The sequence below is a fragment of the Salvelinus alpinus genome, chromosome 24, assembly GCF_045679555.1.
Source record: "Salvelinus alpinus chromosome 24, SLU_Salpinus.1, whole genome shotgun sequence".
Lineage (NCBI taxonomy): Eukaryota > Metazoa > Chordata > Actinopteri > Salmoniformes > Salmonidae > Salvelinus > Salvelinus alpinus.
Window position 1 is genome coordinate 34,611,125 of NC_092109.1, and position 23,488 is coordinate 34,634,612.

General features: G+C 43.5%; 1 protein-coding gene across 2 annotated transcripts; it reads right to left on the minus strand.

The window, feature by feature from the left end:
• Positions 1–89: 89 nt before the first annotated feature.
• On the minus strand, positions 90–23,362 carry LOC139552708 (serine/threonine-protein kinase 26-like). 2 transcript variants are annotated; one of them, XM_071364712.1, is made up of 11 exons: positions 22,897–23,362; positions 19,900–20,130; positions 4,227–4,283; positions 4,036–4,144; positions 3,506–3,663; positions 2,979–3,164; positions 2,719–2,867; positions 2,401–2,497; positions 2,257–2,319; positions 2,033–2,166; positions 90–1,740 (listed from the first exon to the last, which is right to left on the minus strand). In XM_071364712.1, the coding sequence occupies exons 1-11, from the start codon at positions 22,945–22,947 to the stop codon at positions 1,725–1,727; spliced, it is 1,251 nt and encodes a 416-aa protein (XP_071220813.1). In that variant the 5' UTR covers positions 22,948–23,362; the 3' UTR covers positions 90–1,724. The 2 variants fall into 2 exon arrangements, with proteins under 2 accessions (XP_071220813.1, XP_071220814.1); XM_071364713.1 differs by having other exon boundaries at positions 1,393–1,594; positions 22,897–23,095.
• Positions 23,363–23,488: the final 126 nt, after the last annotated feature.

The following is a 23,488-nucleotide window of genomic DNA, read 5'->3' on the forward strand; positions in this document are numbered from 1 at the left end:
CGATCACCTTTTAAATCTAAAACCAATTAATTATAACAATTAAACTTACTTGGTTTTAACAAGGGTATTACATCAATAAAACACAGGAATTCATAATTTAAATATTTATTTTTTAAGACCAAACCAAAATGAATTTAACGATTGAAGCAAAGACTATCCAATATATACATTTGACAGCTTCCTGTAAAGCTAAGTCAACACGGTTTCCATTATAAAGTTAAGATACAGAAATATATAAACAAAACAAAAAAATCGTAGTTTTGCCATCTGCATGTCATTTGAGGAAATATAAAAATATGCAATGATCAAATACCTTATTGCTTTTAAAAACTTGAAACACTCTGGCAAAATGTATTATTACCATTTAATGCATTTGATGATACATGACCACAATTAAATAGAGAATATCACTGCAATTCTTAAGTTTAAATAGAGAATATCACTACAATTCTTAAGTTTTAGGCACTGTTGGATGTTAAAGTTGGCATACTTCCACCAAAAGGGGCAGTGTCATCACCACACCAAAGATGGCACCCTTTTGTATGCATTTGAGCTTGGCTGATAAAATTCCCAATAAAGTCTTTATTTGGGATTTGTTCAAAGATACACGACTCCCTAGTAGAGTACTCAAGGACTCATACCAATGTTTCAAACATTACACGTCCACAATACCGACATTGCCATTTCACTTGAGCACTCGTCAAGTATTATTTGGTAGAGGGAGAGTATATTGTCTTTAAGACAGAAAAGTACCCCGTCTCCCTTGAGATCTAGTCTGAAACAGGGAAATAACTAGCAAGCATATTTAGAAAAAGCTCCACCCCCTTCAAAGTGTGTGCAGTGCATATTTCCTTCAGAAGCAGATCTCCGAAGGTACCAATAGGATTGCCCCTTACAGAGCTAAGATCCCATAAGATAGATATGATTTGTATCTTTTGGAATGAGAGGGCGTGATACATTTTTTGCGCAGCAAAGTCCTCCACCTATTTCCTATACAATCTTTCCCCAATGCCCAAACAAGTGACCCCTTTCCAAATTGTCACAAACAGAAGATTTGATTCTATGGACATTCACTGGTATGAGTCTTTCCTCAACACCATGGCTTGCTCTCAGCAGAGAGGTACTGAACTCCTGTGGTTTGACTAGATATGCAGTTCTCCAAACAGCAGGTTTCTAAATGCTACAAGTGACATGATGAAGATGGTAAGCCAGACATCAGAAACAAGTGCAGTACACTGAACATCTAAAATATAGCTACTTAAACATCTTTAGTAGCAGTAAAAAATACATTCAAATATCTTTAAGTAGCTATGTCTTATACTCAGCAGAAGATTGATGTTGCAACCTTAGAGTTTTTCTTTTTGTCTCAGACGTAAAATAGTACAAAACTAAAATACTATTGACTACCATAACAGTAACAGGCTCTGCTTTGGGCACTAGCTTGAGCCTACTTTTAAAGGGATTAAATAAAATAGCATAACAAAACATATTTCAACAAATATACATTTAAAAAATATCCTTTTGGTTATAAGATCAGTGAGTGTGCACAGCAGGAGTCCTCCCTCTTTCCCTGCATCCATTGGTCCTGGGGGAGCTGATCAGAGGAGAGGCATGGAGGATGATGGGAAAAGGAATGGGGGATGATGGGAAAAGGCATAGAGGCTGATGATGCACTCTGGAGGCGTGGTCCTCATCAAGCGTCTAAACCTGCCCTCCACATGCCACTAACTGACAGACAATCTGATGGGAAAGTTCACAGGAAGAACACAGTTGAAGGCCACCTGCTCCAAGTTATAACATGTCATCTCCACAGCTCCCAACCACTCCTAGTCTATGGCACTATTCTGCAATGGCCGCACCCCTCCTGTCCCCTAACTCACCTCCTGTCCCCTAACTCACCTCCTGTCCCCTAACTCACCTCCTGTCCCCTAACTCACCTCCTGTCCCCTAACTCACCTCCTGTCCCCTAACTCACCTCCTGTCCCCTAACTCACCTCCTGTCCCCTAACTCACCTCCTGTCCCCTAACTCACCTCTGGAACTTGTCGACGATGCGGTTGACCATCTTGTCTGTGACTCCGGGGCAGATGTCCTCAGCCAGGTGGATGCTTTTCTCCAAGTCCTCCATCACTCCCTTCATCTCTCCATCCCTGCGCTGCAGCTTCAGCTAGGAGGGGTGGAAACAGACAACAATAGAGGATTTACTCATCGTTACAACTTAAAAAAGAGTGCGGATGTAGAGTTCACCCTTCCCTACCTCAGTGAATACTGGGGCAATCAGTGTGGTCAAGCTGGTAGATTTCTTCAGGAGGTCTTGGTCCTGTCATCAAATGGAGAGCAGAGGTGAAGATTATAGACACACAACATTCTCCTCCTAATCCTCCCACAGAGGCAAACTCACCGTTCCATTGGACACCTTCTTAGGGTCTTTCTTCTTGCGAACTGTAGTAAAGGACCAGCCTGGCTGGGAGGAGTTGTTCTCCTTGTTACTGGACTCCCTGGAAACATACCGACACACACACACACACACACACACACACACACACACACACACACACACACACACACACACACACACACACACACACACACACACACACACAGACAGTAGGAAAGATCATCTACAGGTTTAATTTTACTCTAGTTCAGACAGGGTCTTCGATCACATTTTTACCAACTGTCAGTCAGTGCTACATTGTTTAGAGCCTTCTCTACTCACGAGTCAGAGTCATCAGAGCTGGAGTCTCCATCACTGTGTCCCTCGGCCTTCCAGCGTTTCAACCGGTCTATCAGCTCAGTGAGGTAGGACGTCCTCTTGGCATTCTTCACTATGAACTTGTGCTTCAGAAGCTCCTTAGCTGTTGGCCTCTATACAGAGGGACAATCAGCCCACAATTAAAGGCAGGCTTACCAAGAACAACCAAATGGAATACCACTCAATAACGCAAAATGGGGTGGGAGCTGGGGCGTTTTACTTACAAATGAAGGGTCTTTGTTGAGGCAGGAGTCTATAAAATCTTTGAAGGTCTTGGAGAAATCTCCGCTGAGTGTGGGCGGGGTGTTCTTTGGTATGAGGAAGAGGACCCGCATGGGGTGCATGTCTGAGTTGGGAGGCTCACCCTTGGCCAGCTCGATGGCAGTGATGCCCAGAGACCAGATATCAGCCTGGAGGAGGGAGTGTGTGTTAGGTAGTCATTATGTGGGAGTAAGAATGCAGTATTTGGCAGCATCATTATGTTGTAGAAAAGTACTGAGTTCAACTTAAGTGTCTTCCACTAAACACAAGCCCATTCTTCTCTCGTCCCCTGGATAAGCAGTCCCAGCCTCTCACGATGACCCCAATCTATTTCCCCTAATAGTATAACCAATAGTTAGCTTAGTGCATTATCATTCCTTTATGAGCTTACAGCTGCGTTAATGTCTCCAAGTCGATGTCTGTATGAATCATTTATATCTGTAGGACACTATTTAGGAAGAAACTAAAGACAGAACAGAAAGCTGGTAACCTTGTGGTCGTAGGCAGACTGTTGGATGACCTCGGGGGCCATCCAGAAGGGCGTTCCCACAAACGTCTCCCGCTTGATCTGGGTGTCTGTCAGCTGGCCCGCCACACCAAAGTCTGCCAGTTTCACCTCGCCACACTCTGACAGAAGAACGTTGGCCGCTGCCAAACCACACACAGTCATGATGTCAACAGCAATTACTGACATTAATACACAACACACTACTGGCACAAAAGGTGAGACAACCTGATATATTAAAGCTGAGATCCAGGATTAGGTGAAACTTCGCCACAGGTGCATCTTATGGGTTTTTAAACTGGGCAGTTCGATTCTGAATCGTGGTCAAAATATGTGGACATTCTGCTGTTCTATCGTGCAATGATGTCTGATGGAGGGGGGGGGGACATGTTCATTGTTTTAAGTAATATCTTTGTTGTTTCAATATGGAAAACGGACAAGGCAGCTTTAACCCTGTACTGCTGCAGCTCGCCTCTGTCCGAGATATCCTACACGCTGGACGTGATGACACGCACCTTTGATATCTCTGTGGATCTTCCTCTCGGAGTGGAGGTAGTCCAGGCCCTTCAAGATCTCCTTCAGCATGGTGGCAATCTGGAACTCATCAAAGGGCCCTGCTCGCAGCTACACACAAAACACAGTGAACACACCCAGTAGACAAATCCACCAACATACATTGTACATGTTGACATATTGTATCTCTTACCAGGTCCAGAGCTGAGCCACCACCAAGGTACTCCATAATGATCCATAGTTTACTGCCCTGTACAGAGAGAGAGACTCATTAGACATTCTAATATCAACCTGTTCTAGGGGATACACGTCTGTAAACACGTTGTTCCATGCAGAATGTCTTACGTGGCTTAGGATGGTCTAGAGGTCTAGGCAGTTGCCTCTGGTACACAATGTACCGCTGCAGTATGGGTTTGAATCCAGCCCACGCCATCTCTACCTCTCTATTCAATAAACATAAAATGACTTAAAGGGATAAACCACCCCCAGAAATAAAAACCAGGAAACTTCTGTCAATTTGGTGAAAGCTTATCAGTTGGTAAACTAAAAATGCCCATTATATATTTTTTATTTTACCTTTATTTAACTAGGCAAGTCAGTTAAGAACAAATTCTTATTTTCAATGACGGCTTAGGAACAGTGGTTTAAGTGCCTTGTTCAGGGGCAGAATGACAGATTTTTACCTTGTCAGCTCGGGGATTCGATCTTGCAACCTTTCGGTTACTAGTCCAACGCTCTAACCACTAGGCTACCTGCCGCTAAGTGATCAGTCTGAAAATCAGGATATTGTATAGGAACGTGTCATAGCCATATGATACTCATCACTGGACATAGTGTTGTATCCCATATCACAACGTTTAAAACAATTACCTGCATTCCAGATCGCCATATTAGCCAATAACTTAGATGGTATGGGCATACTGTCTCGAACACATCCACCCGTTTACGACCTGACTAAATATATATTTTGTTTAGATGTGCTCAACCTAAACATTGTACCAAATGATTCAACTCAGTTTCTCCTTCCAAGTACCATGTATCAATGAACCCTGTGTGTCTATGGGAAACGTGGGAAAAGGGATGCAGTTGCCATAGCAACATACTCTGCACCAATGACTGTATATACACATGAAGCTCTGGGCAGACACGAACTGCAAGTTGAACTCTGAGATGACTCCTAAATTACTAGTGCAGTTTATCTAGCTAGCTACTTCACATGCTGATATTAACTATGGTATTGTGTGTAGCTACGTTAGCTAGCCAGTCAGCCCAGAAAAAGCATTGCGGGATTCGTAGTCGACTTGAGCTGCAACAGATTTTCATGTTGCTACCAACTTTGCTATAACAAAATAGTTCACCAAACTAGAAGTCTTCCGACTAGCTTGGAAAGATACTGCACGGTACTATCATAGAGCACTCACTGCTGTTCGATCATCCTATTTTTCCAACTTAATTGAGGAAAATAAGAACAATCCGAAATTTATTTTTGATACCGTCGCAAAGCTAACTAAAAAGCAGCATTCCCCAAGAGAGGATGGCTTTCACTTCGGCAGTGATAAATGAATGTACTTCTTTGACGAAAAGATCATTAGAAAGCAAATTACGGACTCCTCTTTAAATCTGCGTATTCCTCCAAAGCTCAGTTGTCCTGAGTCTGCACAACTCTGCCAGGACCTAGGATCAAGGGAGACACTCAGGTTTTTTAGTACTATATCTCTTGACACATTGATGAAAATAGTCCTGGCCTCTAAACCTTCAAGCTGCATACTGGACCCTATTCCAACTAAACTACTGAAAGAGCTGCTTCCTGTGCTTGGCCCTTATGTTGAACACAAACGGCTCCCTATCCACAAAAAGTGGCAGTAATAAAGCCTCTCTTGAAAAAGCCAAACCTTGACCCAGAAAATATAAAAAAAACTATTGGCCTATATCGAATCCCCCATTCCTCTCAAAAATGTTAGAAAAAGCTGTTTCGCAGCAACTCACTGCCTTTCTGAAGACAATGTATACGAAACGTTTCAGTCTGGTTTTAGACCCCATCATAGCACTGACTGCACTTGTGAAGGTGGTAAATTACATTTTAATGGCGTCAGACCGAGGCTCTGCATCTGTCCTCATGCTCCTAGACCTTAGTGCTGCTTTTGATACCATTAAATCACCACATTCTTTTGGAGAGATTGGAAACCGAAATTGGTCTACATGGACAAGTTCTGGCCTGGTTTAGATCTTATCTGTCAGAAAGATATCAGTTTGTCTCTGTGGATGGTTTGTCCTCCGAAATTTACAGTTGATTTGTCAGTGTTCCTCAAGGCTCCGTTTTAGGACCACTATTGTTTTCACCTCTTGGTGACGTCATTTGGAAACAATGTTAACTATCACTGCTATGCGGATGACACAGCTGTATATTTCGATGAAACATGGTGAAGCTCCAAAATTGCCCCCCCTGGAAGTCTGTGTTTCAGACATAAGGAAGAGGAAGGCGGCAAATGTTCTACTTTTAAACTCAGACAAAACAGAGATGCTTGTTCTAGGTCCCAAGAAACAAGCATCTGTTGAATCTGACAATGAATATTGATGGTTGTACAGGCGTCTCAAATAAAACTGTTAACCTGTTGAGGACAGAGGGCGCTATTTTCACTTTGGGGGGAAATCGTGCCCAATTTAAACGGCCTCGTACTCTATTCTTGCTCGTACAATATGCATATTATTATTACTATTGGATAGAAAACTCTCTCTAGTTTCTAAAACCGTTTGAATTATATCTGTGAGTAAAACAGAACTCATTTTGCAGCAAACTTCCTGACAGGAAGTGGAAAATCTGAAATCGATGCTCTGTTCTAGGGCCTGCCTATAAATGTCCTTGATATTTATTAGTATACATGCACTTCATACGCCTTCCACTAGATGTCAACAGGCAGTGAGAGAAGAAATGGAGTGTATAACATCTGAGGTCGAATAAAAGCTCTTGGCATGACGTGACCCCAATTTCCTGTTTTCTGGAACGCGCGAGAAGTGACCTGGTATTGCCTTCTGTAAAGCTGTCGTTATAGACGACTAATATCTCTGGCTTTGATTTTATTTGATACATGTGACAATATCATCGTAAAGTATGTTTTTTCAATATAGTTTTATTAGATTATTGAATTTTTTTCGGGACGTTAGGCGTGTTGCTTTGCGTATGTTCAGGAAGGAGAGCTTCGCGCCACTTTGCTAGCTTTCCGTGCTAATTGACTGGAGAAGAGGACATTCTAAATCCAAACAACGATTGTTCTGGACAAAGGACCCCTTGTACAACATTCTGATGGAAGATCATCAAAAGTAGGACCCATTTTATGATGCTATTTCATATATCTGTCGAACATGTGTACTAGTAGTTAGCGCCCAGATTTTGGGCACGCTCTCGCTATAACATAAGCTGGATGTCGTAATGAAGTTATTTTTAGAATTCTAACACGGCGATTGCATTAAGAACTAGTGTATCTATCATTTCCTATACAACATGTATTTTTTAGTCATGTTTATGAATAGTTATTTGGTCAGAATAGGTGAGTTTTAGAAAAATATCCGCACATTCTGGGAAAAAGATGCTACGTTAGCACAATGTATAACCACTGATTTCAGCTCTAAATATGCACATTTTCGAACAAAACATAAGTGTATGTATAACCTGATGTTATAGGACTGTCATCTGATGAAGCTTATCAAGGTTAGTCAAAAATTATATATCTTTTGCTGGTTTATTCGCTATCGCTAACGTGCCTATTGCTATCGCTAACGTGCCTTGATGAATGAATGCGGTAGTGTGGTAGGCTATTGTAGTAAGCTAATATAATGCTATAGTGTGTTTTCGCTGTAAAACACTTTAAAAAAAAATCGGAAATATTGGCTGGATTCACAAGATGTTTGTCTTTAATTTGCTGTACACCATCGATTTTTCAGAAATGTTTTATGACGAGTATTTAGGTATTTCACGTTGGTCTCTATAATTACTCTGGCTGCTTCGGTGCTATTTTTGATGGTAGCTGTGATGGTAGCTGCAATGTAAAACTGATTTATACCTCAAATATGCAAATTTTTCAAACAAAACATAGATTTATTGTGTAACATGTTATAGGACTGTCATCTGATGAAGTTGTTTCTTGGTTAGTTTGGTTGGATCTTGGTTAGTTATGTTGGTTTTGTGCATGCTACCTGTGCTGTGAAAAATGTCTGTCCTTTTTTGTATTTGGTGGTGAGCTAACATAAATATACGTGGTGTTTTCGCTGTAAAACATTTTAAAAATCGGACATGTTGGCTGGATTCACAAGATGTGTATCTTTCATTTGCTGTATTGGACTTGTTAATGTGTGAAAGTTAAATATTTCTCCCCCAAAAAATGAATTTCACGCTCTGCCTTTTCAGTGGAATGTGGGAGGAGTTCCGCTAGCGGAACCCCAGGGCCAGACAGGTTAAGGACCTCGTCGTTACTCTGGACCCTGATCGCTCTTTTGACGAACAAATCATGACTGTTTCGAGGACCGCTTTTTTCCATCTACGTAACATAGGAAAAAATTAGAAATGTCCAAAAATGATGCAGAAAAATGTATCCATGCTTTCTTTTGTCACTTCTAGGTCAGACTACTGCAATGTACTACTTTCCGGGCTACCTGGATAAAGCACTAAATAAACTTCAGTTAGTGCTAAACACGGCTGCTAGAATCTTGACTAGAACCCCAAAATTTGATCATATTACTCCAGTGCTAGCCTCTCTACACTCGTTTCCTGTTAAGGCAAGGCCTGATTTCAAGCTTTTACTGCTAACCTACAAAGCATTACATGGGCTTGCTCCTACCCATCTTCCCGATTTGGTCCTGCAGTACATACCTACACGTACGCTACGGTCACAAGACGCAGGCCACCTTACTGTCCGTTGAATTTCTAAGCAAACAGCTGGAGGCAGGGCTTTCTCCTATAGAGCTCCATTTTTATGGAATGGTCTGCTCATTCATGTGAGAGACGCAGACTCGGTCTCGACCTTTTAAGTCTTTATTGAAGACTCATCTCTTCAGTAGGTCCCATGATTGAGTGTAGTCTGGCCGAGGGGTGTGAAGGTGAACGGAAAGGCGCTGGAGGAACGAACCGCCCTTGCTGTCTCTGCCTGGCCGGTTCCCCTCTCGCCACTGGGATTCTCTGCCTCTAACCCTATTACAAGTGCTGAGTCACTGGCTTACTGGTGCTCTTCCATGCCATCCCATCCCTAGGAGGGGTGCGTCACTTGTGGGTTGAGTCACTGACGTGATCTTCCTGTCCTGGTTGGCGCCCCCCCTTGGGTTGTGCCGTGGGGGAGGAGATCTTCGTGGGCTATACTCAGCCATGTCTCAGGATAGTAAGTTGGTGGTTGAAGATATCCCTCTAGGGGCTGTGCTTTGGCAAAGTGGGTGGGATTATATCCTGACTGTTTGGCCCTGTCCGGGGGTATCGTCGGACTGGGTCACAGTGTCTCCAACCCCTCCTGTCTCAGCCTCCAGTATTTATAATGCAATTTGTGTGTCGGGGGGCTAGTGTCAGTCGGTTATATCTGGAGTATTTCTCCTGTCTTATCCGGTGCCCTGTGTGAATTTAAGTATGCTCTCTAATTCTCTCTCTCTCATTCTCGGAGGACATGAACCCTAGGACCATGCCTCAGGACTACCTGGCCTGATGACTCCTTGCTGTCCCCAGTCCACCTGGTCGTGCTGCTGCTCCAGTTTCAAACTGTTCTGCCTGCGGCTATGGAACCCTGACCTGTTCACCAGACACCCAACCTGTCCCAGACCTGCTGTTTTCAACTCTCTTGAGACAGCAGGAGCGGTAGAGATACTCTGAATGATCGGCTATGAAATGCCAACGGACATTTACTCCTGAGATGCTGACCAGTTGCGCCCTCGACAACCACTATGATGATTATTATTATTTGACCCTGCTGGTCATCTATGAACATTTTAACATCTTGGCCATGTTCTGTTATAATCGCCACAGCAAGAGGACTGGCCACCCCTCATAGCCTGGTTCCTCTAGGTTTCTTCCTAGGTTCTGGCCTTTCTAGGGAGTTTTTCCTAGCCACCGTGCTTCTACACCTGCATTGCTTGCTGTTTGGGGTTTTAGGCTGGGTTTCTGTACAGCACTTTTATATCAGCTGATGTAAGAAGGGATTCATAAATAAATTGGATTGATTCAGTGTTATTTAACACCATTAAATCGTAGGAATTAGTGGCTTGGGGATGTTATTATTTAACGTGCAAATAGAAATAACCTGTGGCAACCTCACCAATGCCCTCTACCGAAGCCCAGAATCCCTGCCATGGAACTGATAAAACCCCCTCCCAAAAATTATGAAAAGGAAGTTTGTTCTGAAGTGTCTGTCCTAAATCTGAAAGATCGGGAAACATTTGTTTATTTTCCAACATGCATTTAACCCCATATTTTTTGCACCAAACAGTCTCCGTATAAACAGTACCAATCAACTTTGGACTTTATTTTTACTATTTTTTACATTGTAGAATAATAGTGAAGACATCAAAACTATTACATAACACATATGGAATCATGTAGTTACCCCCCCAAAAATATACAATTTTTTTTTATTTTTTTCTTTGAGATTCTTCAAAGTAACCACCCTTTGCCTTGACTGATTTGCACACTCTGCATTCCCTCAACCAGCTTCACCTGGAATGCTTTTCCAACAGTCTTGAAGGAGTTCACACATATTTATTTTACCTTTATTTAACGAGGTAGGCAAGTTGAGAACAAGTTCTCATTTACAATTGCGACCTGGCCAAGATTAAGCAAAGCAGTTCGACACATACAACAACACAGAGTTACACATGGAGTAAAACAAACATACAGTCAATAATACAGTAGAAAAATAAGTCTATATACACAATGTGAGCAAATGAGGTGAGATAAGGGAAGTAAAGACAAAAAAAGGCCATGGTGGCGAAGAAAAATACAATATAGCAAGTAAAACACTGGAATGGTAGATTTGCAGTGGAAGAATGTGCAAAGCAGAAATATAAATAATGGGGTGCAAAGGAGCAAAATAAATAAATACACTAGGGGAAGAGGTAGTTGTTTGGGCTAAATTATAGATGGGCTATGTACAGGTGCAGTGATCTGTGAGCTGCTCTGACAGCTGGTGCTTAAAGCTAGTGAAGGAGATAAGTGTTTCCAGTTTGAGATTTTTGTAGTTCGTTCCAGTCATTGGCAGTAGAGAACTGGAAGGAGAGGCGGCCAAAGGAGGAATTGGTTTTGGGGGTGACCAGAGAGATATACCTGCTGGAGCGCGTGCTACAGGTGGGTGCTGCTATGGTGACCAGCGAGCTGAGATAAGGGGGGACTTTACCTAGCAGGGTCTTGTAGATGACCTGGAACCAGTGGATTTGGCGACGAGTATGAAGCGAGGGCCAGCCAACGAGAGCGTACAGGTCGCAGTGGTGGGTAGTATATGGGGCTTTGGTGACAAAACGGATGGCACTGTGATAGACTGCATCCAATTTATTGAGTAGGGTATTGGAGGCTATTTTGTGAATGACATCGCCGAAGTCGAGGATCGGTAGGATGGTTTTACGAAGGTATGTTTGGCAGCATGAGTGAAGGATGCTTTGTTGTGAAATAGGAAGCCAGTTCTAGATTTAACTTTGGAATGGAGATGTTTAATGTGAGTCTGGAAGGAGAGTTTACAGTCTAACATGCCACCTAAGAATTTGTAGTTGTCCACATATTCTAAGTCAGAACCATCCAGAGTAGTGATGCTGGGCGGGCAGGTGCAGGCAGCGATCGGTTGAATAGCATGCATTTAGTTTTACTTGTATTTAAGAGCAGTTGGAGGCCACGGAAGGAGAGTTGTATGGCATTGAAGCTCGTCTGGAGGGTTGTTAACACAGTGTCCAAAGATGGGCAAGAAGTATACAGAATGGTGTTGTCTGCGTGTCGTCAAATGCCAAGCACTTGTTGGCTGCTTTTCCTTCACTCATCCCAAACCATCTCAATAAGGTTGAGGTCGGGTGATTGTGTCTGATGCACAAGTCATCTGATGCAGCACAAAACCACTCTTTGGTCAAATAGCCCTTATACAGCCTGAAGGTGTGTTTTGGGTCATTGTCCTGTTGGGGGAAAAAAGCTAGTCTCGCTAAGCGCAAACCAGATGGGATGGCGTATCGCTGCAGAATGCTGTGGTACCCATGCTAGTTAAGTGCATCTTCAATTCTAAATAAATCACTGACAGTGTCACCAGCAAAGCACCCCCACACCATCACACCTCCATGCTTCACAGTAGGAACCACACATGCAGAGATAATCCGTTCACCTACTCCGTGTCTCTCAAAGACACAGCGGTTGGAACCAAAAATCTCACATTTGGACTCAGACCAAAAGGACAGATTTCCACCAGTCTAATGTCCATTGCTCATGTTTCTTGGCCCAAGCAAGTCTTCTTATTGGTGTCCTTTAGTAGTGGTTTATTTGCAGAAATTCGACCACGAAGGCCTGATTCACACAGTCTCCTCTGAACAGTTGATGTCGAGATGTGTCTGTTACTTGAACTCTGAAGCATTTATTTGGGCTGCAATTTCTGAGGCTGGTAACTTTAATGAACTCTGGGTGTTCCTTTACTGTGGCGGTCCTCGTGAGAGCCAGTTTCATCATCGAGCTTGGTTTTTGCGATTGAACCTGAAGAAATGTTCAAAGTTCTTGAAATGTTCCAGGTTAACTGACCTTCAAATCTTAAAGTACTGATGTACTTTCATTTCTCTTTACTTATTTGAGCTGTTCTTGCCATAAAATGGACTTGGTCTTTTACCAAATAGCGATATCTTCTGTATACCACCACTACCTTGTCACAACACAACTGATTGGCTCAAATGCATTAAGGAAAGAAATTCCACAAATTAACTTAAGGGACACCTGTTAATTGAAATGCATTCCAGGTGACTACCTCCTGAAGCTGGTTGAGAGAATGCCAAGAGTGTGCAAAGCTGTCAAGGCAGAGGGTGGCTACTCAAATATAAAAAATATTTTGATTTGTTTAACACTTTTTTGGTTACTACATGATTCCATGCGATATTTCATAGTTTTGATGTCTTCACTATTATTCTACAATTTAGAAAAAAAATAAAAACCCTGGAATGAGTAGGTGTCCAAACTTTTGACTGGTACTGTACATCCTAAGTGATTTCAATTTCCACACAGGGTTGCATGATATGGGTAAGGCCTAAGCCTTATTTTTAACCAAATGTTGCAATCACCATTTTACTAGCGATTTAGAGCAACTGTTGGAATCATGGAAATAGAATGATATGTCGAATTATATAGTTAGAGAATATAATAGTGGGCACTTTGAATACATTGTTTGACATGACAACGAATGAAAATGCCAGGGAAGAGTGTTGACAAGTGTTTTCTAGTGGACCCTATAATCTTTGGCTACATACATTCATTCTTTGCGTATTCTTCTGATTTAGAAGATACTGTTGCACAAACTGATTTGCTGATTTAGGTCTACACCATCACTGGTATTATAGGCTGTATAGCTAATTACTTTTGCTCTGACTCAGTACCTTTATTAGCTATATAGCGTCTAATGCTAATCGCTAGTTAGCTGGCTAACAAGATTTAGGCACAACTTGCTAAGATTTTTTGTTGTTGCTGTTTGCAGATGTAAAAAACACAAAGGAAGTGTAATTAGTGGATTTATATTAAGCAAAAACAGGATCGTTTTCACCAACATTGTTGCATGTGCAGCATTGAGCATGCAGACTGAACGCAAGCGTCTCATGGCCGAGGAACAACAAGAGCAAGTCTGTCTTGCTGAGATTAAGCTTGTGGTTGGCCGACATCCAAGCGGAGATATATGCCAGACACGCAGCAATGCGTGTCAGTTGGGGGGGGGGGGGGGTAGTTGACTGTCATCGGCACAACAATGATAGGAGAGACCATGTGAGGATATGATGGAACCGAGTAACTTGGTGTATAGAGAGCAGATGACCTAGAACCGAGCCCTGGTGGACACCAGTAGTGAGTACATGGTGCAGACACAGATCCTCTCCATGTCACATGGAAGAAGCAGCCTGCCAGGTAGGATGCAATCCAAGAGTGTGCAGTGCCTGAGACAACCAGCCCTAAGAGGGTGGAGCCGAGGATCTGATGGTTCACGGTGTCAAAGGAAGCGACTAGATCTAGGAGGATGAGAACAGAGGAGTGAGAGTCAGCTTTGGTGCGGAGAGCCTTCGCGGAGAGCATTCTCAGTTGAATGACCCGTCTTGAAACCTGACTGGTTAGGGTCAAGAAGATCATTCTGAGAGAGATAACGAGAAAGTTAATCAGGAAAGAAAATGAGATACAGGTCTATAGTTTTTGACGTCAGATGTGTCGAGTTGGTTTCCCGGAAGGGAGCGAGGGGATGCAGCCAGTGGTCAGGGATGAGTTAATGAGGAATGGGAAAAGGTCTCCTGAGATGGTCTGGAGAAGGCAGGATGGGGTCGAGCGGGCAGGTTGTCGGGCTGCAGACCTCACTAGACGCAATAATTAATCTGGAGAGCGAGGGGAGAAAGAGGTCAAGGTGTAGAGTAGTTCTGTGTGAGAGTGGGACCAGTGCAGATCTTGGTGGTAATAGAAAATATTCAAACTGGGTGAATGAGGAGCGGATGTCATCAACTTTTTAAAAGTGGTTGACAAAGTTGCCCGCAGAAGGAGGGAGGAGGTAGAACAGAATTTCCTAGGGTTAGAGGCAGAAGCTTGAAATTTAGAGTGGTAGAAAGCGGCTTCAGAAGCTGATACAGAGGAAGAAAAGGTAGAAAGGCGTGAAATGATGATAGGTCTTCCAAAAAGTTTTGTTTCCCTCCGTTTTCACTCAGCTGCCTGCAGTCCTGTAAGCTTGCAATGAGTCATTCTGCCACAGTGCCGAGCTGGCTGGGAGGAAAGGGGACAGTGCAAGTGATAGGATGCGGAAAAGGAAGAGAGTAAGGTTGAAGAGGCAGAATGAGGAGACAGGAGGGAAATTAGGATTTAGCAGAAGGGAGAGATGATAGGACATAAGAGGAGAAAGTAGATTGCGAAGGCGGATGACCATCTGGGTAGGGGTTGAGTAGTTAGAGTTGGAGGAAAGGGAGACAGAAAAGGAAACAAAGTAGGGATCAAATATCTGGAGGGGGTTGCAGTGAGATTAGTAGGCGAACAACCTCTAGCGTATTGCCTGCCTTGTGATTTGGAAAGGGTGAGTTCAAAAATAAATTAGTCGAAGGCAGACGTCGGGAGGTTGAAGTCGCTAAGTACAAAGAGCGGTGAGCCGTTGTCAAGAAATTAGCTCATCAAGGTGTCAAGCTTCTTGAGTAACTCAGGGGCAACTGGTGGGTGAGATGACAATGTTAAGCTTGAGTAGACAAGTTAGTGGCAGTATGGAATTCAAATGAGGAGATGGACAGGTGAGAGGGAGAAATGAGTAGCCATGCACCACCACCGCAACAACCAGATGCTCTCGGACTGTGAGATAAAACTGAGTCAGATGGAGAGAGCAGCAGTGTTTTCTGGGGTGATCCATGTCTCCATCAGGGCCAAAAAAGTCAATGGACCGAAGGGCAGCATATGCCAAGATGAACTCTGCGTTCTTTACCGCAGATCGGCAGTTCCAAACACTGCCAGAGACCCTTTATTCCACATGGGTTTTGTGCGGAGTACACTAAATTAGAAGGTTTACAGTCAAGGGGTGGGGAGCGTCTGTAAAGCCTACAGGGAGAGGAGTGAACAGGTATAGAAAACACACAGTTGTCAAAGCTGCAAAAGAGCAAAATGAGGTCATCAGAAAATAACTAGCTAAGATAGTCAAGTGAGAGCGTGGTGTGGCGCCTTCCTCACGTTACTTCCTCACGTTCCTTCCTCAAACTACTCGGCAGAACCATCTTTGTTTTGAGGATGGTCTTAGTTTTGCAGATGAGACCGCCACTGACACGACTGCCGCTTACAGCTGCCGCTGAGAAACCAGGGGAGACTGAAGTAGAGGAGAAGAAACCACTCCCCCTCCAATACAGCCACTGATTAACAAAATAAGTCACAAATTGCCCTGCCCCTTGATCTTGATTCACGTGTCAACAATCTGCAATTCATGAGCAGTCAGCAGTTCAAACACCAAGTAGGCTACTGGGAAGACAGGCACCACTTAAAGTAAATGGCCCTAGCTATCAAAAAGACAGTACTGAACAACAGATACGTATCACTCCTGGAGATATCAGGAGTCCTCTAGCTATAAAATGAAGCATACAGGGGTGAGTCACATCTTCCTCTCCTAGAAATACAGGTATTGTAACATTTCAAGGCCCTGGTGTATTTAACCAGAGGTGAGTCACATCTCCCTCTTCTAGAAATCCAGGTGTGGCGGTCGGTGCTGTTTAAGATTAGGGAGGACGATTTACTTTTTGATGAGCATGGCATTCTACTACAGTATGTTGGATGACTGTCATTCATTTTCCATACACCCAGCTCAATGTAACATCGATAAGTTTAGGGTACTACATGAGTATCAAATTTCCCGCCATCGCCGTAATGCCCTCAACAAATAAAATCAAAAAGTGGCCGTTATGCCCTTGGGCTGAATATAATAATTATAATTATCTTCTCCCAGCTGCCAATCGCTGTGCTCCGAAGCAACACTCATGGCTCTCTTAGATATCTCACTTCTTATTAGCCAATGCCAGTCACGTGATTGAGTTCTTCTCACAGGCATTGCAACTCCGAAGCAGGCGACAAGTGAAGCCAAAGCAGGCGACAAGTGAAGCCAAAGCAGGCGACAAGTGAAGCCAAAGCAGGCGACAAGTGAAGCCAAAGCAGGCGACAAGTGAAGCCAAAGCAGGCGACAAGTGAAGCCAAAGCAGGCGACAAGTGAAGCCAGACAATAGGGATGCAAAGGCACGTGTCCTTCTAGATTTCCGATACGCATATTGAAGATGTTAGAAAAACTGTCCCATGACTGTCAACCAACAAGATGAGTAAAGAACAGCAAAAAGCACTAGCCTGTGTCAATCTACTATCCCACATAGCACAAAAAAGGTTCTATTGATCAGCTTGTCCTTTGTGTGAGAAACAAATATTGGGACAGTTGTGAGATGTGATAGATCCCTAATTAATACAACCACTGTACATAAAAAAAAATACAATAACATTTTAAAAAGCAATGAGGCTGATCCAGTTCAATCTTGGTTTCATCAGACCAGAGACTCTTGTTTCTCTGGGTCTGAGAGTCTTTAGGTGTCTTTTGACCAACTCCAAGCAGGCTGTCATGTGCCTTTTACTGAGGAGTGGCTTCAGTCTGGCCACTCTACCAAAAAGCCTGATTGGTGGAGTGCTGCAGAGAAGGTTGTCCTTCTGGAAGGCTCGCCCATCTCCACAGAGGAACTCTGGAGCTCTGTCAGAGTGACCATCGGGTTCTTGGTCACCTTCCTGACCAAGGCCCTTCTCCCCAGATTGCTCAGTTTGGCCAGGCAGCCACCTCTAGAAAGAGCCTTAGTGGTTTCAAACTTCTTCCTTTTAAGAACGATGGAGGCCACTGTGTTCTTGGGGACCTTCAATGCTGCAGAAATTTTTTGGTACCCTTCCCCAGATCTGTGCCTTGACACAATCCTGTCTCGGAGCTCTACGGACAATTCCTTCGACCTCATGGCTTGGTTATTCCTCTGACATGCACGGTCAACATTGGGCCCTTATATAGACAGGTGTGTGCCTGTCCAATCAATTGAATTTACCACAGGCAGACTCCAATCAAGCTGTAGAAACATCTCAAGGATGATCAATGGAAAAAGGATGCACCTGAGCTCAATTTCAAGTCTCATAGCAAAGGGTCTGAATACATACGTAAATAATAAAACAATTATACATTTGCAACAATTTCTAAAAACCTGTTTTCGCTTTGTCATTATGGGGAATTGTGTGTAGATAGATAAAGTTTGGTTTTTTTCATCCATTTTAGAGGCTGTAATGTAACAAATGTGGAAAAAGTGAAGGCATCTGAATACTTTCCAAATGCACTGTATGTAATTAAAAGTCTCCTTAAAGTCTGGCTAAATTTTCTGGTGCCTCCCTCACGTAAGCATCGGTCTGGACATGACAGGCTGTAGCCAACACAGGCTATCACCTACACTTCAACATGTAGGCTAATTATTTATGGACATTTACATATGCTTTTCTTAACAGAATAACTACTATTTTTCAAATCAAATTAATTGGCTATTTTTTGTTAATGGCCTTGGTGCCCTAGCAGATGGGCACCTCTAGAAGGCCAAATCCACTTGTTCCCCCCCCCCCCCTCCAAAAAACCCCACTAAATGCCAGGCCTGCCTATACACGAGGGTGCTACATCCTAGCCTACAAATTAATGTTTATAAAAATAGGCCGAGACACAAGTTGGAGTAATCAAGGTGACAGACATTGGCACATTCAATACCGCCTTGCACACTCTTGCCTGCATTTAGCAGATCTAGAATGTAATCACTAGTCCAAACAAGTTTATTTTGGACAAATTCAGGTGGATACATTCATTCCATTCAAGAAATGTTTTGCAACAGAATTAGTGGAATACACCCAATCACACACAGTTCACTTTCCTAGTAGTCATACAAACAGCATCATCACATCTACCTGCTCTCCTCTCACATTTTTCCTTTGCACAACACAACAGCTGTCTGACCAGGCGAACAAACCTCTATAAGCCAAACCTTCATACCATAACCGCTACACAGCCTACATTGTCACCGTCATAGTCAAAATAGCTACTAGAACTAACAAGTTAGTAATCCCACAATCTAATCTATGAGTACAATCACGCAGTAGTGTACAACAAGCAGTTACACAAGCGGGCCCTGGTGGCAACACATTTATAAAACCGAAAGCTTATATGGACTTAATGATTTGGAAAAGTTGGAGTGTTGGATAGCATTAGCCAGCTAGCTAACAAATATCATTCCTCTGAGTCAGGTTGTTTGTTGAGTAGGCTAAATTTGCTGCATTAGCTAGCACAGTGTGAAAATGAAACGGCTGCTGCTCCTCAATTTAAGGAATTTGTTAAAAACTATTGTCTCGCTCTCTCTGAGTCTACTACTCACCAAATTGTATGCACTGCAGTGCTACAGTAGCTAGGTGTAGCTTATGCTTTCAGTACTAGATTAATTCTCTGATCCTTTGATTGGATGGACAACATGTCAGTTCATGCTGCAAGAGCTCTGATAGGTTGGAGGACGTCCTCCGGAAGTTGTCATAATTACTGTGTAAGTCTATGGAAGGGTGTGAGAACCATGAGCCTCCTAGGTTTTATATTGAAGTCTATGTACCCAGAGGAGGATGTAAAATAACTGTCCTCTGGCTACACCATTGCGCTACCCTACAGAGTGCTGTTGAGGCTACTGTAGACCATTGTACAACAGTGTGTTTTAAATCAGTTATTTGGTGACAATATATTTAGAATTGTTTTATTTAAAAAAATATTTTTATGAAAGCCTCCACTGAGTTATTGTAACATTTCAAGGCCATTGTGTATTTAACCAGGGGTAAGTCACATCTGCCTCTTCTAGAAATACAGGTATTCGGGTAAAATAGTAAAAGAGGGGTCTTCTGATAAGTGACACTGTATTTCTATGGTACAGACTGATCCATTATCATTTTGAAGGAACAGACGTTAACACCTCCTGTTGAATTGCAGCTGATTTACACTCCCAGCTGTAAGTGTAATATTGTCCGAGGTCTCCAAGTATGAGGCAACATTCCACCTAGCAACAGCAAGCTGTATGCTAGAGTCTGTGGGGCCTACGCTTTGTTAAATGCTTGTGTTCAGGTATTTGTCAATCAATTCCTAGTAAGCAGTGTGTGTTACCTTGAGGTAGGAGCCGTAGTACTTGGTGACGTAGGGGCTGTCACACTGGCTGAGTACGGTGATCTCCTGCTGGATGTCCTCCATCTCATCCTCAGCTTCCTCCAGGTCTATGGTCTTGATAGCCACCACCTTCTGGGTGCGGTTATCGATGCCCTTGAATACCTCGCCAAAGGAGCCCTTCCCAATACGCTCCAGCTTGGTGAACAGCTCCTCAGGGTCCGTTCGGCTGTTCTGAAGGTCAAGAGACGAGGACATACAAGTTATGTAGCTAGTTTATACTGTTGGATCAGGTACAAAAAAATACATTTTATTGATAGGCCATTACATAAAACTGATGATCAACTATTTTATTTTAAAAAACACCCAATTAGGAAAATACATATAAATCTGCATAAATCTGAGAGTGCTGCCTTGAGAACACTGGGAATAGGTGAGAGAGTGCTGCCTTGAGAACACTGGGAATAGGTGAGAGAGTGCTGCCTTGAGAACACTGGGAATAGGTGAGAGAGTGCTGCCTTGAGAACACTGGGAATAGGTGAGAGAGTGCTGCCTTGAGAACACTGGGAATAGGTGAGAGAGTGCTGCCTTGAGAACACTGGGAGTAGGTGAGAGAGTGCTGCCTTGAGAACACTGGGAATAGGTGAGAGAGTGCTGCCTTGAGAACACTGGGAATAGGTGAGAGAGTGCTGCCTTGAGAACACTGGGAATAGGTGAGAGAGTGCTGCCTTGAGAACACTGGGAATAGGTGAGAGAGTGCTGCCTTGAGAACACTGGGAATAGGTGAGAGAGTGCTGCCTTGAGAACACTGGGAATAGGTGAGAGAGTGCTGCCTTGAGAACACTGGGAATAGGTGAGAGAGTGCTGCCTTGAGAACACTGGGAATAGGTGAGAGTGCTGCATTGAGAACACTGGGAATAGGTGAGAGAGTGCTGCCTTGAGAACACTGGGAATAGGTGAGAGTGCTGCCTTGAGAACACTGGGAAGTAGACGTGTTTTGATATCATCATGACACCATCACGACCCCTCTACCTCACCTGACAGGAAGAATGAGGTTCCAGTTCCAGAAGGCAGACTTAGTGCATTTATTCATCTGTATAGAGAGTGGAAGAAGTCAGAGGCATCAGCCTTGATCTCGCCCTGCCCTGACTATTAATAGCACTGCCTGGCACAGAGGCAGGGCTAGAGGACTTCCTTGTCTTTCAACACCTTTGGGCGTGTGGTGCTCCAGTGTGACAGCACTACCTAGAATGGCACCAGTGTCCGTGTCTGGGTGAGCAGAGCCCGGCTCATGGCGTCACAGAGGGCCAGAGCAGCGATAGGAGGCTGTATCATGGCTGCCCCCTTGTCTCACGCATCAACTTTTTTTATATTCAAAACTAAAAGCTGAAGAGAATAGGCCCCTATGCACATTGTGGAGAGAATATGCAGCATGCTAAACATTTAGCCTAACATACACACGTGCACAAACAGTCGGGCCGTTTCAATTTTCCTGCACTGTTGACAACTAGCCTAGCTCCACCTCAGGTGTTACCCACAGGAAGCCAGGGTGATGACAAGAGGGTAAGGAATACTTCATCTCAGGCCACACCCTCTACAAGCTTACAGAACAACACTTCAACATGACCAATGCTACTGGTCATAGTTGGCAGTATCATACCAGTTTCACAAGACATTAAGGCTTGTGGCCTGATTTAGCGTTAGACTTTGGACTCCGGGTAGGCCTAATGACCAGGCTACATGAGAAAACAACAGGAAATCATAAGGGTGAGCAGAGCTGCTGATCTCCCTGGAGACAGACAGTTGGATAGGAATTAATTTGCTGGTGTGGGGGCTGTGCTTTGGCAAAGTGCAGGCCCTGTCCGGGGGTATAGTCACAGGGCCACAGTGTGCCCTGACCCCCGTCTCAGCCTCCAGTATCTATGCTGCAATAGTCTATGTGCTGGGGGTCTAGGGTCAGTCTGTCCTATCTGGTGAATTTATCTGGTCTTATCTGGTCTCCTGTGTAAACTTAAGTATGCTCCCTCTAATTCTCCCATCGCTCCCCCCTCCCAGAGAACCTGAGCCCTAGGGCCATGCCTCAGGACTACCTGGCCGTCCCTGTCCCACCTGGTCGTGTTGCTGCTCCAGTTTCAACTGTTTTGCCTGTGGCTATGGAACCCTGACATGCTGCTGCGCCAGTTTCAACTGTAGTCTTATAGCTCCACACACACACACACAATTTCTCATGGAGCAATCTTCCCTCTGATGTTCACATCAATGACAGACGGACCCAAATAATGTCGCTAACGTTATTGCACTGAAAGGTTCTCACCCATGTCAGATTACAGGCTGTAAATGGAGAGCAGCAGTTGTAGCTAGTGGTTTAGGCCTATTTCAAGTCACACATCTAGAGAACGGTGACCTTATGGCCGCCTAAACAATGACATAAATTTGCCAAGGCAAGGAATACACAAAATATAATTTCAAGCGACCAGAGGTTAACACCTGTGCCTTTATGAAACGTCACCTACCAATTAGCCAACTAACATTTCCTTGATTACCAAGATGACCAACGCCACCCTCAAAATATATAGCTAAAGATCTCTGGTGCTTCTTCTCTAGACAACTAACGTTAACTAGATACTAAACAAGGCAAGCAGATAGTCCACGCAAGCTAAGCTAACGTTAGGTCATTTAGCTCACCTGTTACACAATGTCAGACATTTGTCATTCCTTCCACTGAACTGTCGTTGAATACCTGCGGTCCTGAGTGCTAATAAAGGTAGCAAGCTGACTTTGATTTGTTTGTTTCATAATGCCCCTCAAACGATCTAGCAATCCAACAACTGAGACAGCTAGTTACAAAATGTAACGTTAGTTCTAAAGTTACACTTAACTATCAACGCCTTGAAAGTTAGCTAACGTTTGCTAACTAGCTTCACAGCTAGCCGCAAGTTAGCTAAATGGTTTCGTTGCTAAATGGTTTCGTTGTAGAAAAAGTTGGAGGCCTCCACTTACCTGCATCCCAGGCACTTGCACCGCACCCGGTGACTGGGCCATCTTCCGCATCCAAAGGAATAACAGAAAGCCAACCAATTAAATAATAGTTTTAGCTAGCTAGACTAGCTAGCTAACGTAGTTTTCTTTTTGTTATTCGCTAGTTAGACGTAGCAACCTTTTTTTCCTTTGGAAAAACAACGTAACCTCAGATAGGAGCTAGTTACCAATATCTTGACTTAGCTAGCGAGCTAGCTGCTATTAAGTCGTCGTAGCTAGCTACTTCAAAACAACAGTCGACTATTTCGTTCCATGATAACAATCGATCTAGATGTAAAAAATATATAATTAATAGTTGTAAAGCAATGTCTTAGATGTTACGACAGGCTATTCATCTGTGGATTTAGCGAGTACAAACGCACTCCAAAAGACAGAGCAGTCGACGACTTGTCAGAGTCAAACCTGCGTTGATGTGGCTGAAGTTATCAGCAGTTGGGTGGAGCCGAATACTGAATGTACAGAGAGACACATGCGTCACTGTTTCTGTCACCTTTTTTGGGGTTGTCAAAGTAACTCTACAACTTCTCTTTCTACTGGACAAAACAATTGACTA

What these genes read in the sequence shown, in the direction of transcription:
- LOC139552708 (XM_071364713.1), bottom strand. Translation starts at nt 22,947, where the DNA reads ATGCGGAAGATGGCCCAGTCACCGGGTGCGGTGCAAGTGCCTGGGATG. An exon ending in AGCTCTGATGACTCTGACTC is followed by an intron (nt 2,498 to 2,718) that starts GTGAGTAGAGAA and finishes GTATGTTTCCAG; the next exon opens with GGAGTCCAGTAACAAGGAGA. An exon ending in TTGCCCCAGTATTCACTGAG is followed by an intron (nt 2,167 to 2,256) that starts GTAGGGAAGGGT and finishes CACCCCTCCTAG; the next exon opens with CTGAAGCTGCAGCGCAGGGA.